This window comes from Coptis chinensis, chromosome 9 (genome assembly GCF_015680905.1).
Source record: "Coptis chinensis isolate HL-2020 chromosome 9, ASM1568090v1, whole genome shotgun sequence".
NCBI classification, from domain to species: domain Eukaryota; kingdom Viridiplantae; phylum Streptophyta; class Magnoliopsida; order Ranunculales; family Ranunculaceae; genus Coptis; species Coptis chinensis.
Genome location: NC_141464.1, coordinates 2,101,570 through 2,114,584, shown reverse-complemented (window position 1 = coordinate 2,114,584; position 13,015 = coordinate 2,101,570). Strand labels below are relative to the sequence as shown.

Genomic DNA, 13,015 nt, shown 5'->3' with positions numbered 1-13,015 from the left:
CTAATATGTGACCACTAGCAATCTGGAATGTGTAGTCAATCAGCAGTGTCATACTAAGAACTGTAAACTATTATCCATATTTTATCCATCACATTGTCAGGGCTTTTGGCTGATCGATGCAATCGAAAATTCTCTGTTTGTGAAATCTTGGGATACAGATGGTCATTCCCCAGGTTAGATTCTACAGCCTATGCCACATCCTTCAGAACATTTAATAGTAACTCTCCTTTTGATATGGTAAGGACTTTATACTAAGATCGTTCTATATCTCTAAAAGGAAGATATTGTAAAACGATGACCACGATTGGGAAATCATGTTATTCAGGTATATCTCTGCCTTTCTGTTTCTTCATATACAAGTCTTACATGGTGAATCAGTGCATGTGACTATTGTGTATGTATTGGAGCTTAATTTCGATAAACCTGTCCGTGGGACAACAACTATAGCAGTGGTTTTAATGTGTTTCAGAGTGGCTGCATTTAGTTGGTCGTGGATCCTTTTACATGGCATATTCCAAGCCGAATATTGCCTTTGCAAGTCTGATTCACCCGTCAAAGTTCACTTTCATATAAGTTCACTTTCACATTCATATAAGTCTGTTAACTTTGGGTTCACTTTGTAGAGTGGTACAGCCTATTCAGGATTTGTCGTTATGCCTCGCTCGAATCTGAAATTACTGGAGCAGTAATCTCTGCCACAATATATGCCATCTGGATAGAGAGGAACTTAAGGAAATTTCAGCAGAAGAGGCACTCAGAAGCGCAGGTATGTGCAAAGATCAAGGCAGAGATGAAGACGTATCTACAAATAATGATGTCTGAAGTGCCTGAAACAGTGGCAGCAAAGGTACTGCTGGACAGGATCGGTATCCAAGTGCAATACAAAGTTCGCGTTCCTGTGTGGTGCAAATGGTCCAAGCCGCAACCAGGGGTTTTACTGGTCAACACGGATGGGTCGGTCTCTGCTGACGCTAATGGGTATGGTGGTGTTATTCGAGATGAGTTTGGCGCCGTTAAACTAGCGTTTACAGGGAGCTCGACTAAAAGTTCGGTTATCACTCAAGAGTTGCTGGCAGTTGAGGCTGGAATGAAGGGAGCAATCCAGATAGGAGCGAGAAGGATTTGTGTATGTTCAGACTCGAAGGGAGCAGTAGGATCTATTACTGGAACAGAGGAGCCGCCATGGTACTGCCTCAACATTTTGGCTGCTATTGCCCGTTTGAAGATCCAATTTGAATGGGTGGACTTCAAGCATGTTTTCAGGGAATCAAATCGAGTTGCTGACTACTTCTCTAAGTTAAGCAAGGATCATGAGGATTCAATTTTGTATTTCCTACCTCCTGTAGACTATGAACTCTCAGAAATAGTAAAGGAGGATGCACAAGGGAAAATGTATTTGAGAACATGAGTTTTTTTTATTTAATACAGGTCGAGGTCTGCTTAACCTCTAAATGCTTCAAAAAAAAAAAAACTTTGGGTTCACTTTCACATTCATATAAGTTCATTGTTTTTTTTTTATGCAAATCATACTACTTTATATTAGCAACCTTCAAACAAACATAGGAGTGCAGTTGACCAAACTGCTGCATCCCCATTAAACTCCCTACTAATCCATCTAATCCATATTGGCTCTTACAGCTTCCTAGACCCATCTACACGATTTGCCCTGTAAAGCTTTAATCACCTCTAAATTATCTCCTTCAAACACAAAATGCTGCATCCTGAGTTGCTTTAGCTGCTTCTAGCTCAGTTTCTGCTGCCTCCAAAGCTCTAAACCGTCTGACCGTTGCTCCCACTATACATTCTTCACTATCAGTTGCTATAGCCCCAGCTCCAGCCCATCCAGTTTACTTGTAGAAAGAGACATCAAATCTAATGATTATGCTATCATTTGGAATAACCTGAAATACTTCCTCAATATTATAAACTACTGTAATTAAAGAAGGGATAGGATTAAGATGTTCTTCTCTGAATGCCAGAAAGCATTTGTCTGCCAGAGCCTTGCTTTCCCTGATCATCCTTTCCCAATTTGCCATTCTATTTTCAAACTTGAGTTCATTTCTAGTTTTCCAGATCTGTTGTAGCAAGAAGGCTATGTGGATACCAGCCAGACTTTGGTCTTTGTCTGTACTGCAGCTCCATGACAAACAGAGATCCATTCTTTCTCTTGGAGTAAGCTTTTGATCCTTGTGTATTCTCATGCGAACTTGAGAGCTAAACCACACTGTTCTTATCCATTCATAGGTAAAGAATAAGTGTTCTGCAGTTTCAATCTCCTTGAGACAATAAGGACAAGAAAAGTCCCCCTTCATCCTCCGCTTAGCTAGAATATCCCCCATAGGCAATATATTCATGTACAACTTCCAGATAAAGTTTTGGATATAAGCTGGAAGAGGGGCCTTCCAGATATGCTTGAGGGTGAGGGGGTTGCAACTTGAGCTTTGGCCTACTTCATCCTCTGGCTTAAGGAATTTATATGTTGATTTAACTGTTAGATTCCCATACTTGTCCTTGTCCCATCTCATTTTATTAGCTGTGGCAACCTCAGGTCTGACTTTAATCTCCAGAATGTTTTTGCATATAAAAGGATCGAAATGATGGGTGAGTTTAGCCTCATCCCAACCACTCTTATCTTACAAAAACAAATCAGAAACAACAAGATTTTGCAAAGAGGGGTGGTAGTCATAGGTCTGTTTTGGCATTTAAGCCAGGGATCTTTCAGAATTGAGGTGGTATCCCTTTTTCCAATGCCCCAGATCAAGCCTCCACTTATTGCATTGAAAGTCTTATGAATATCTTTCCAAAAGTAAGAGGCTTCATCTGGGGGTTTTTCCACATCTCCAATCCAGTGTTTACTATAGATACTGAACATAGTTCTGGTCCAGAGGGACAGAATATCTGTGGCAGCTTTCCAAGGTAATTTAGCCAACATAGCTACATTCATGTCTCTAGCTTTCCTTAACCCCAAACCTCCAGTTTGTTTGGGTTGACATATGTGATCCCACCCTATGGTGTGGACACATTTAGTTTGTTCCTTTCCAGACCACCAGAAGTCTCTACATGCCATATCAATCTTATTGCAACTAAAAACAGGAAGCAAATAGGTTGACATGGCATATAGAGGGGTTCCCTGAATCACAGCTTAGATAAGAGTAGTTCTCCCAGCCTGGGACAACACCTTAGCATTCCAACCTTTAATCTTATTATGTATCTTGTCCACCAAATATTCAAAGTTCTCAGACTTTTTTCTAGATAACATAATGGGGACTCCAAGATACTTCTCCTTTGGAGCAAAGCTCCTAATCTTCCAGAATCTCTCGAGTCTGATTTTTTGTCTGTAAATGACATTCCTGCTAAAGAACACACTTGATTTCTCAAAATTTATCATTTGACTTGAAGCCCCATAATAGTCATCCAGAATCTTTTTAAGATTCCCACTCTCAGCCACATTTGCTTTAGAGAATAAAATGAGATCATCAACATAAAGCAAGTGGGTTAGAGTAGGGGAGTGTCTTTTTATTTTTATACCATGCAACTCCTCATCTTGTTCAACTTTTGCCGCCATCCTAGGCAAAGCCTCAGAGACCAAGATAAACAGATAAGGGGATAAAGGATCCCCTTGCCTAATCCCTCTTTCAGGGATAACTTTCTCAAGAGGTGACCCATTCAGCATCACTTGGAAAGAAACAGTAGAGACACATTGTTGAATCATATGTCTCCACTTATTATTGAACCCAAGCTTCTCAAAAATACCATCTAGAAAAGACCATTCACCCTTGTCATAGGCTTTAGCCATGTCCAATTTTAGGGCAATCCAACCCTCATTTTTTGTTTTCATATTTTTCATATTGTGAAAGACTTCACAGGCTAACCCAACATAATCCCCTATGCTTCTGCTTTTAATAAAAGCCCTTTGGAATGGGGAGGTAATTTTATTAATAAGACCTTTGAGTCTGTTGGCAAGAAGCTTAGAGATAAACTTGGAGGCATGATTAGGATTAACAATCTTTGGAATCAAAGCTATATAAATCTCATTAAACCCATGATTAAGGAAACAAATGAGTGAAGAAATCCTAAACAAAGTCAGTCAAAGTAGGACCAATGATGTCCTAGCATTTATAGTAGAAAATTCCTTAGAACCCTATCAGGTCCAGGAGATTTTAAACTCCCCATCTTTCGAACCACAACCCAGATGTCCTCTTTTGTGGGGACAGCAGTAAGAATTTCATTCTCTCTGGCAGTCACACAAGGTTGAAACAACTCCAAGATATGCTCATTTCTCCCAGGGTGATCTGAGGCAAAAATCTCTTTAAAATACTGATTTAAAGAGACCCCTACTTCAGTCCTACCCTCCTTCCATTCTACATCATTATTTTTAATTTTATCAATGGTATTCTTTCTTCTCCTATAAATGGTGGAGAGATGGAAAAACTTGTATTTCTGCCTCCGTCTTTAAGCCAAGAATTAGAGGATTTTTGTTTCAAAAAATTCTCCTCTTTGATACACCAATCTAGCAACTCTTCTTTTAACACCTTAGCTTTATTATAATTTATAATGCTAAAAGGTTTAGCCAGCATAGAGTCAAGTTTAACTTGAGTAGCTTTGATGTTAATAAAAATGTTCCCAAGCACATGTTTATTCCACATAGTAAAATCCTTTTTGGTATTTTCCAGCTTATGCATTAAATTGATATTAGGAAGATCATGAGTAATCGAGTTCCAGGCTTTTTCAATGACATCCATGCAAGACTCATTATTGAACCACATATCAAAGAACTTAAAAGGTCTCGGAAGTTTCTCCTCTCTCTTAGCTAGGTTAATGAATAAAGATATATGGTTAGAAGTAGCATTAGCATAAGTTCTGATTTGGGCATTAGGGAAAGAAGCAAGCCAATCAGGCTCTATCAAGCCTTTCCAGAATATGATCAATAGGCCTTATGTTATTGCTCCAAGTATACTTTGGGCCTTTAAAACCCAAATCCACTAACCCCAAATCATTAATCAAGCTATTAAACTCATTTATGCTTTTGGTAATTCTACTTTTGCCACCTATCTTTTCATCCAGACTAGCTATCACATTAAAATCCCCAAACAAGCACCAGAGGCCAGGAACTAGAGGGGCAACTTTCCTCAGTTCATTCCAAACTTTATTCCTATTATGCGCTACAAGTTCACCATAGATAAAAGAGAAAAACCAAGGATCTTTATGAAAATAATTTAAAATTTTACCTGTCACTAAGGGTGTTCATGGGTCGGTTCTGGGTCTATTTTTAGCTGTTCCTATCGAGTTCGATTTTTTCGGTTTTTTTTCTTATATTTTAAAAACCCGGACCCATACCCATTAATTAAGTCGGTTCGGGTTAAGGTTTTGGTTCCTTCTCGGGTTATATATTTTTATTGCTAAAATTATTATTTTTAGTTATATAACCGATATAAAAGTTGGTTTACGACGACTATAACACTTGTCATCGATATTTTTGTCCTCTCATAAGAAGTAATGGTCCTAAATTCAATAATAGTATTTGAAAGTTATCTAAAAACTTTAAATACATTCTCATACATTATACGTATGTGTATATTTTAAATCGAACATGTGTATATTATACTATATGTAATGCATCATATATAGAATAAATACCACATGTACCACAATTGTTAGTTATCATTGCACGTATTCGTTATCCTATATATATACATGTAATATATCAAGCACGTACACGTTCATGCATTAGTTAATATAGACAGTGCATTAGTTAATTCATAATATACGACTATATGTGTAGACGTAGACACGTAAACATTATTATTAATATTTATAATACACATATTTAATGTAATATTATAAAAGATGCATTTAATAACACACATTCACTATTATGCTAAATGTTATATATATTTAGTATAATTTTACACCTAACAAATATAGACTATATATAAATAATATAATAATAATGTTTGGATTTGCCTTTATTTAGTGTAAAATAATACTAAATTCTATATATCAAAATCATACTAATTGGTTCCGATTTCGGTTCGGGTACCCATCGGTTTTTTACTATTCGGTTCTAACGGTTTCGGTTCTTTATCGGTTCGGTTCTTGAAGACCCACTTTAAATGGGTCTAACATTTTAGGACCCAGAACCCCTATAAATGGTTTCGGTTTCGGTTCCGGTAATTAGGTACCCATGCACACCCCTACCTGTCACTTGGTTGCGCGATGCCCCAAGAATTTCCAGGTCCACCCCTTCCTTCCACAAAATAGCCAAGCCTCCACTCAGTCCTATAGCTGGAACTGCAAAATGTCCACCGAACTTGATCTGATTACTTAACTTTTCTATTCCTTCCTTGCTAGCCTTGGTTTCTGACACACACAATATCTACTTCAAACTTTCCTATTAAGTCCTTTAGTTGTTGAACTATTGTGGTGGTACCTATCCCCCGGCAATTCTAGGCATGTATCGTCATGGAGACAAAGGTAGCTGTGAAGGGACAGCCACCGCGAACCCTAGGGGAGAAGAATACAGACCCCCACTGCTAGCTTCACCAATATTCTCTTCATAGCTCTTGTTGTTTCCTGAGTAGCTTTCCCCCTTGTCTCCATTCCTATTACAAACTTGTCCTACCTCTTGACTGCCCTAATATTGGATTTTTTTTCACAACTGTAGAGTCATCCATAGCCAGGGGAACTGGTTGGAACTCATACTTATCACTGTCATTTTCTAATCCAGCCATGTCTTGCACTTCATAGTTAATCACTTCCTATTCTGGATGATCTTCATCTTTCTATATTTCTTCCTCCATCTCCTCAGACTCTTCCGGCTCTTCAGACTTGGTATCCAGATCATCTGATTCCGTTGATGAAGGTTCCGATGATGTAACCATTCCATCATCTGCTGAAGAATTTTGGGATCCAACTGAATCACTTGATATGGGGATTATGTTTGCTTATGTTGGAATCAGCATGTGTCCCTCCCCTCTTCTTCTCATCTCATCAACATGCCTTTTTGCCCTTTTTGATCTTTTCGCAACCCCTCTAATACTTCTACGTAGCCAGCTATTCCCTCCATCATCTGCCATAATCACCTTTTCCAATTCTTCCGAGCACCCCTTTCTCTTTTCTCCTATTCTAACAACTCCACTTGAACACTCGCCTTGACCTCCAATATATGCCAACCCACTTGATGTGCCCTGATATTTCTTCTTTTTTTTTATTTCCTCGGGAAACCATAGTCTTAATACCTCTTCCACATGTTGCCTTGCTTTGGAATCGATATCCTGGTATTGGATATGGGAGATTGGGCATAGCTGCTGCGCTTGGCTGGATTTCCTCGGCTGTAGAGTCATTTTCCTTGGAACCAGACGAGAATAGACGTGTGGAGTTGCTTGACCTACTTTCCTATACTTCTCGTGATTTGACCCTCATTTGTTTCATCTCTTTGGGTTCGAGGATTGATCCAACCTCTGTCTCTTTGAGCTATCAGTACTATAGCCCATCCTAGGTTTGGACTCTCTTGTGCTCCGTCCTGGCTCATTCCTTTCTTGGCCCATAACACTAATTATCTCATTTGCCTCTAAACGGCTTTCTATTCCCCTGTCTGGACGAGGGCCCAAAATACCATAGCCCAGTATTCCAGGCTCATCCATTCCATCTTTATTTCGATTGGGCCCATGCCTTCTTTGAGCCGTTAGGGATCCAGCCATCTGATTTATATCCGTTGGAGTTACATCCAACTAGTTTCTATCCGTTATAGTATCCGTTGCATGGCTCCCAGTCCTGATATCTGCCACTGACTCCATTTGGTTGTCTCTATTAGCAGTTGTCCCCCCTGACGTGGATTTCTGCCATCTTTCTTGTCTTGCTCTTGCACTGTATCCCCGACCACTGTGGGAGGAGGTTGCCGGTGTCTCCTCGAACCTGAGTTTTTGTGGAGTACCAGCTATGGTAACAATTTGTTTACTTGAGTATGCTATACCATTGAAGAATTTGTTTGCTTTCATCTGGCTTGTGAAGAAGGGTTTGATGTCCTTTGGTAAGCCTCCCCATTTTGATATATCGTATCTATGTTGTGCTATAATCCGACAAGTATATTGATCGTGCCCAATGACTCCACAGAAGTAGTAGCAGAAGATATCTAGCTTTTCATATTTGAATCTTACTTTAAAGATATCACCTGTTTCCAGTTTAACCTTCTGATCTTTGGACAATCTTTCCTTTATGTCCACCTCGACTCTTACTCTGGCCACTGGTTGGTTAAACTCCGAAGGGCATGATAGGTCAGCTTCACAAACCGTCCCTATATCAGTTCCTATCTTCCAAACATTTGCTTTGTTAATACGTGTCTTTGGAAGATCCCAAATCTGAACCCAAAATTTTACAAAATCAAACTTATACTCATCCATCTTGCTAGCTCCAATCCATTTCTTGACCGAGAAGATATGCCCGTATATTATCCAAGGACCGTTTTCCAGCACATGTTTCCTTTCATTCTCCTCTTCAAACGTGATACGGACATGCTCCCTGTCTATCAGCTCCAGACAAATTTCTCTATTTGTTTGCCACATTCGATGGAGTTCCTCGCTTAACTCCTCCAGATCTATAGAGTGTCCTCCATATAGCTTTCCCATCAGAGTGAGTTTCCCATTGAATTGTTCTTTTATGTTTACGCAGTCTATTTCGACCACACTCTGTTTCTTGGCAAAGAAAAGCTTGTACATATCTTTATGTAACTTTTCGATTTTCCTATTTCCTTCTGTTACCACTGCCATAGTTTGTTGATTATTGATACCTTGTTGCATGATTTGTTCTAGATTTATATCCTACCTCAAACCCCAAAACTAAACTTTATAAGAACTAAAGGAAAAAAGAGGGAAAGGAGAGACACACAGAGAAAAGAGAGTATCAAGAGAGGATATCAAGAGACTCTAGAAACTTTTAAAGAGACCAAGAGAAGAAGCTAGTTCCTTATACAAAAGGACTTAGAAGTTTTAATGGAGACTCTGCTATCGCCCACAGGAGAGGCGTATGATATAGCTTGCCCATCAGAGGCACTTGTTTTGTCACGGCTTCTGGATGATTGAAGAGACAAGATTATAAGTTCATTGTTCACAAAAGCTCTTTCTCCTTTTGCGCCTATTTTATTCCATACTCCTTTTTGGCTTATTTGTGGGGTTGCGTGCTCTGAATTTGTAGTGTATGTTAAAATCACATTTCAGAATTTTATGTTGTACGTATAACTTGCGAAATGGGATATTCTGAAAGTGATCCGTATTTATTTTGTGTACAGTACTTTCCATTCAATAGGCGTTCCATATATTCTAGAAAGATAGAACTAACCCACATGGCCAAACACAAAAAAAAAAGTCCGAAGTCGACTCTAATTGGTGTATTACAATAAAATAATGAGTCAAACTCTCTCTCACTTCTCTCCTCTTTCCTCACCAGCTAATCACAACTGGCTTGGCAAGTGTTTTTTTGTGCTGGGCCATGTGTTGTAGTCGCCCTCATTTTAGAATGTGAAAGTCGTACTCCTAATACCAATGGATGTTTTACTATTCTACTTCTTTTGGTTCGAAGTTGATTAGACCAAATTCAGAATAAAATATCTATATATCAGCTTTGAGGAGCTTTTTGCTAACTTACTTAGGGCATCTCCAATGGGGGTGTAAAATTACACCTCCACCTAGGCTCCACGTAGGTGCCATTAGGATTTTACACTTCTAATTGTATACTATTGTATAGTCTATAAATATCCACACTCTATACTCCCCAATGGAGAAGTGTAAAAAAAAAATAGATTTTAAACTCGGACGTCACTTTAAGTGACGTCCCTCTTTAATTTAAACTGGGACGTCACTTTAAGTGACGTCTGAGTTAAAAAATTACTTTAGAATTAGAAAGGGACATTACTTAAAGTGACGTCTGAATTTTTTTTTACTCAGACGTCTGTTCGAGTGTCACCGGGGCTTTTTATTAGCTGATAGCTAGAGGGAATGTGATCATACATAGTTTAGCTTTAAAAACTTAAGAAGGTCGTGTTTGTATGATTATAAATTTAATAATTTGTTTTTTTTTTTGTAGAATGGAATGGGGTTGTTTCGACCCCCACCTACGTGGCAAACGTCCATTAGTAGGGGTCTCTATTTTATTCATTTAATCAACAGGGCTAAAGCCCAATTTACAATACCATGGATCAATGTACAGGCCCATTAACTCATATGTCTAAGGCTGAACCTTAGCCACGTGGCTTGCCACTAATGTACATTGATTTATGTCCAGATTCATTTCTTAGCAAAGAGATAATTATCAGTTGACAGTTATACTCTATTACAATTACTCAATTACTTGAGCTACAAGGACTCTCTACTCTACCTATATAAATACCACATTATTTTTCATAAGGAACTACGTGGAAACTTGATCCCTAGAGAATAGATCTTGGGTACGTAGGCAGCCATTATTTGGTTCAGTTTCATCCCCCCCAACATCAAAATCCTCTATTTCTTAGTGCGTTCGTCACCATTGCTCTCGTTGTGTTGAAGCAGTTTACTGCCGAAACATAATTGGCGCCGTCTGTGGGGAATTTAGAATTCATTATCACGTGAAACAATCAAGATGGTAAGCACAAGAAGCAGACCAAATAGTCAACATATTCCTCCTACTAATAGGAATTGCAACCCTCGAAATTCAAATCGGCCAATGCAAGAACCGTTGAACAATCAAGTTGCTCCTAGTGGTAAGATCAATTCCCAACATCCAACCGTAGCAGCGCCACCGCCTCCGCTACCGCCACTCTTAATACGGTTGAGCGTGAGTTACGATGAGTCAAAAATTTAAAATAGGAACTTGAGAAGGAAGCTGGCAAAGAGGCAAAGGCCGGTGGATGAGGCTGCAAATTCAACAACATTAGGCGACCACGAAGGGACGCAGGTCATTCTAGTGTATGGGACAGTCTTGAAGATCCACTTCATCGTCCTCAACAACGTGTTATTTCTCAAACACAATCAACCAGTGCACACTCTAAGAGTAATGACCCTATTACCCGTACTTATGGGGAGAATCGGATTGGCAGGGATAACTACTACCCTAGACATGTCCGATCTAAAATGGAAGATTTACCTTTGAGAAGCAATTTCAGAGAAGACCGCCATCCGAGATATGTCCGACATGACTGGGAATGTGGGCATCCCAGACAAGAGCAACAAAATATGGAGAAGTGGTATAATTATTCCGACCACCCGGCCAAGGGTGACTACCGGCCTAGACAGGCTGGTTACAGGGATAGACAAAGACAATCACCGGTCGGAGCTGATCGTGTGTACCGCCAAAGATCTCTAACTCCAATAAGAGATAATGGAAGGTATCCTTCTCCACATGGGCACGACCGGGGGCGTCCAGTTGTTCGAGCCAATACTTTAACTCTAACAGACCAACAGTTGAAAGAGTTGATTGCAAAAGAACTTAATGATAGAGAGTCAAGGGATGTAAGAATGAAAAACTTTGATACCAATGATGGCGTACTTGATAAGTTTTCGCTCGACATTTAAGAAGCTTACCACCATCCCGACTTCAAACAACCTGATTTTGAACTTTATGATGAGTCAGAAGGAGATCCTGGCTTGCATGTTCTATCGTTAAAAAATAAGTTGGTGTTATGGGGTGGAGATGATCCGCTCATATGTAAGCTCTTTCCATCAACTCTAAAGGGAGAAAGATTACGCTGGTTTAGTGAGTTGCCTTCAAGATTAATTCACCAATTCAATGAACTAGAAAATCAGTTTGTTAATCGTTTTCGCCACAATTGCAAGACGCCAAAGGATGTCGACTCACTTTTGAACATCAAGCAACAACGTGACAAAAAGTTACGTACTTCTGTTACTATGTTCCGGAAGGCCGCAGCACCGCCGCCGCCGCTACCGCAAACGGTGGTACAAATGCCTCCGAAAGAAGGCGTCACGGAAGAAAGTATAAGGAAAACCTTCATCCCAGACTGGACCGACCTAACAGGGAAGGCCGACCTCGCAAATTTGAGGAAAATCGCCATCCTAGATAGGTCCGACCAGGCAGGGAAAGAAGGCGTCGCGGAAGAAAGTATAAGGAAAACCTTCATCCCAGACTGGACCGACCTGACAGGGAAGGCCGACCTCGCAAATTTGAGGAAAATCGCCATCCTAGATAGGTCCGACCAGACAGGGAAGGAAGGTGTTACAGAAGCAACTAGAGGGAAGACCACAATCCCAGACAAACTACCGACCTAGATAGGTTGGTTACACGCAAAGAAAAAGACAATCTCCAGTCGGACCCACACGTGTGTACCGCTTAAAATCTCTAACTCTTGTAAGAGGTAATGGCAGGTGTCATTTTCCACATAAGCTCGACCGGGGGCGTCTGTCTGTTTAAATCTTCTGGATAAAATGGATTTCACCCCACTTAGCACGAAGTCCCTTTGATGTAACTTCCCACTCATCATAAAGGTCATCTGAACCTTAACGGAGCTTGTCCGATTCATCCGTATCCGTTGCCACGAATTTCCGAACTGGTGAACGCCACTTCGGGCTTCCAACGCCTATCTTTCATGGATGCTTCTTCAGGGTACTACCAGATATCTTTGAATGTGGATGACCAAGAGTTCACCGCCTTCATCACCGACCAAGGCATTTTTTGCTACACTATTATGCCTTTTGGTCTGAAAAATGCCGGTGCAACCTACCAAAAGCTTGTCAATACAATTTTTTCCGATCGGTGGGAAAAATAATGAAGGCTTATATTGATGATATAGTCGTTAAATCGAAGCATACTGGTGATCATCTTTACGTTCTTCAACTTGTTTTGATAGGCTTAACAAGTATAACATGAAACTCAATCCGCCAAATATTCTTTTGGCCCTCTTTCCGAAAATTTCGGGATTCCTCATGACTCGTAGAGGTATTGAGGTTAATCCTGATCAGATACGCGCCGTTATTGATATGCCATCACCAAAAAAAGAAGACGAAGGAAATTCAACGACTTACTGGTCGTC

General features: G+C 39.9%; 1 protein-coding gene across 1 annotated transcript; it reads right to left on the bottom strand.

The window, feature by feature from the left end:
* Positions 1-1,847: 1,847 nt before the first annotated feature.
* On the bottom strand, positions 1,848-2,525 carry LOC147474376 (uncharacterized). The gene has a single exon (XM_086583617.1). The coding sequence runs from the start codon at positions 2,523-2,525 to the stop codon at positions 1,848-1,850; it is 678 nt and encodes a 225-aa protein (XP_086439743.1).
* Positions 2,526-13,015: the final 10,490 nt, after the last annotated feature.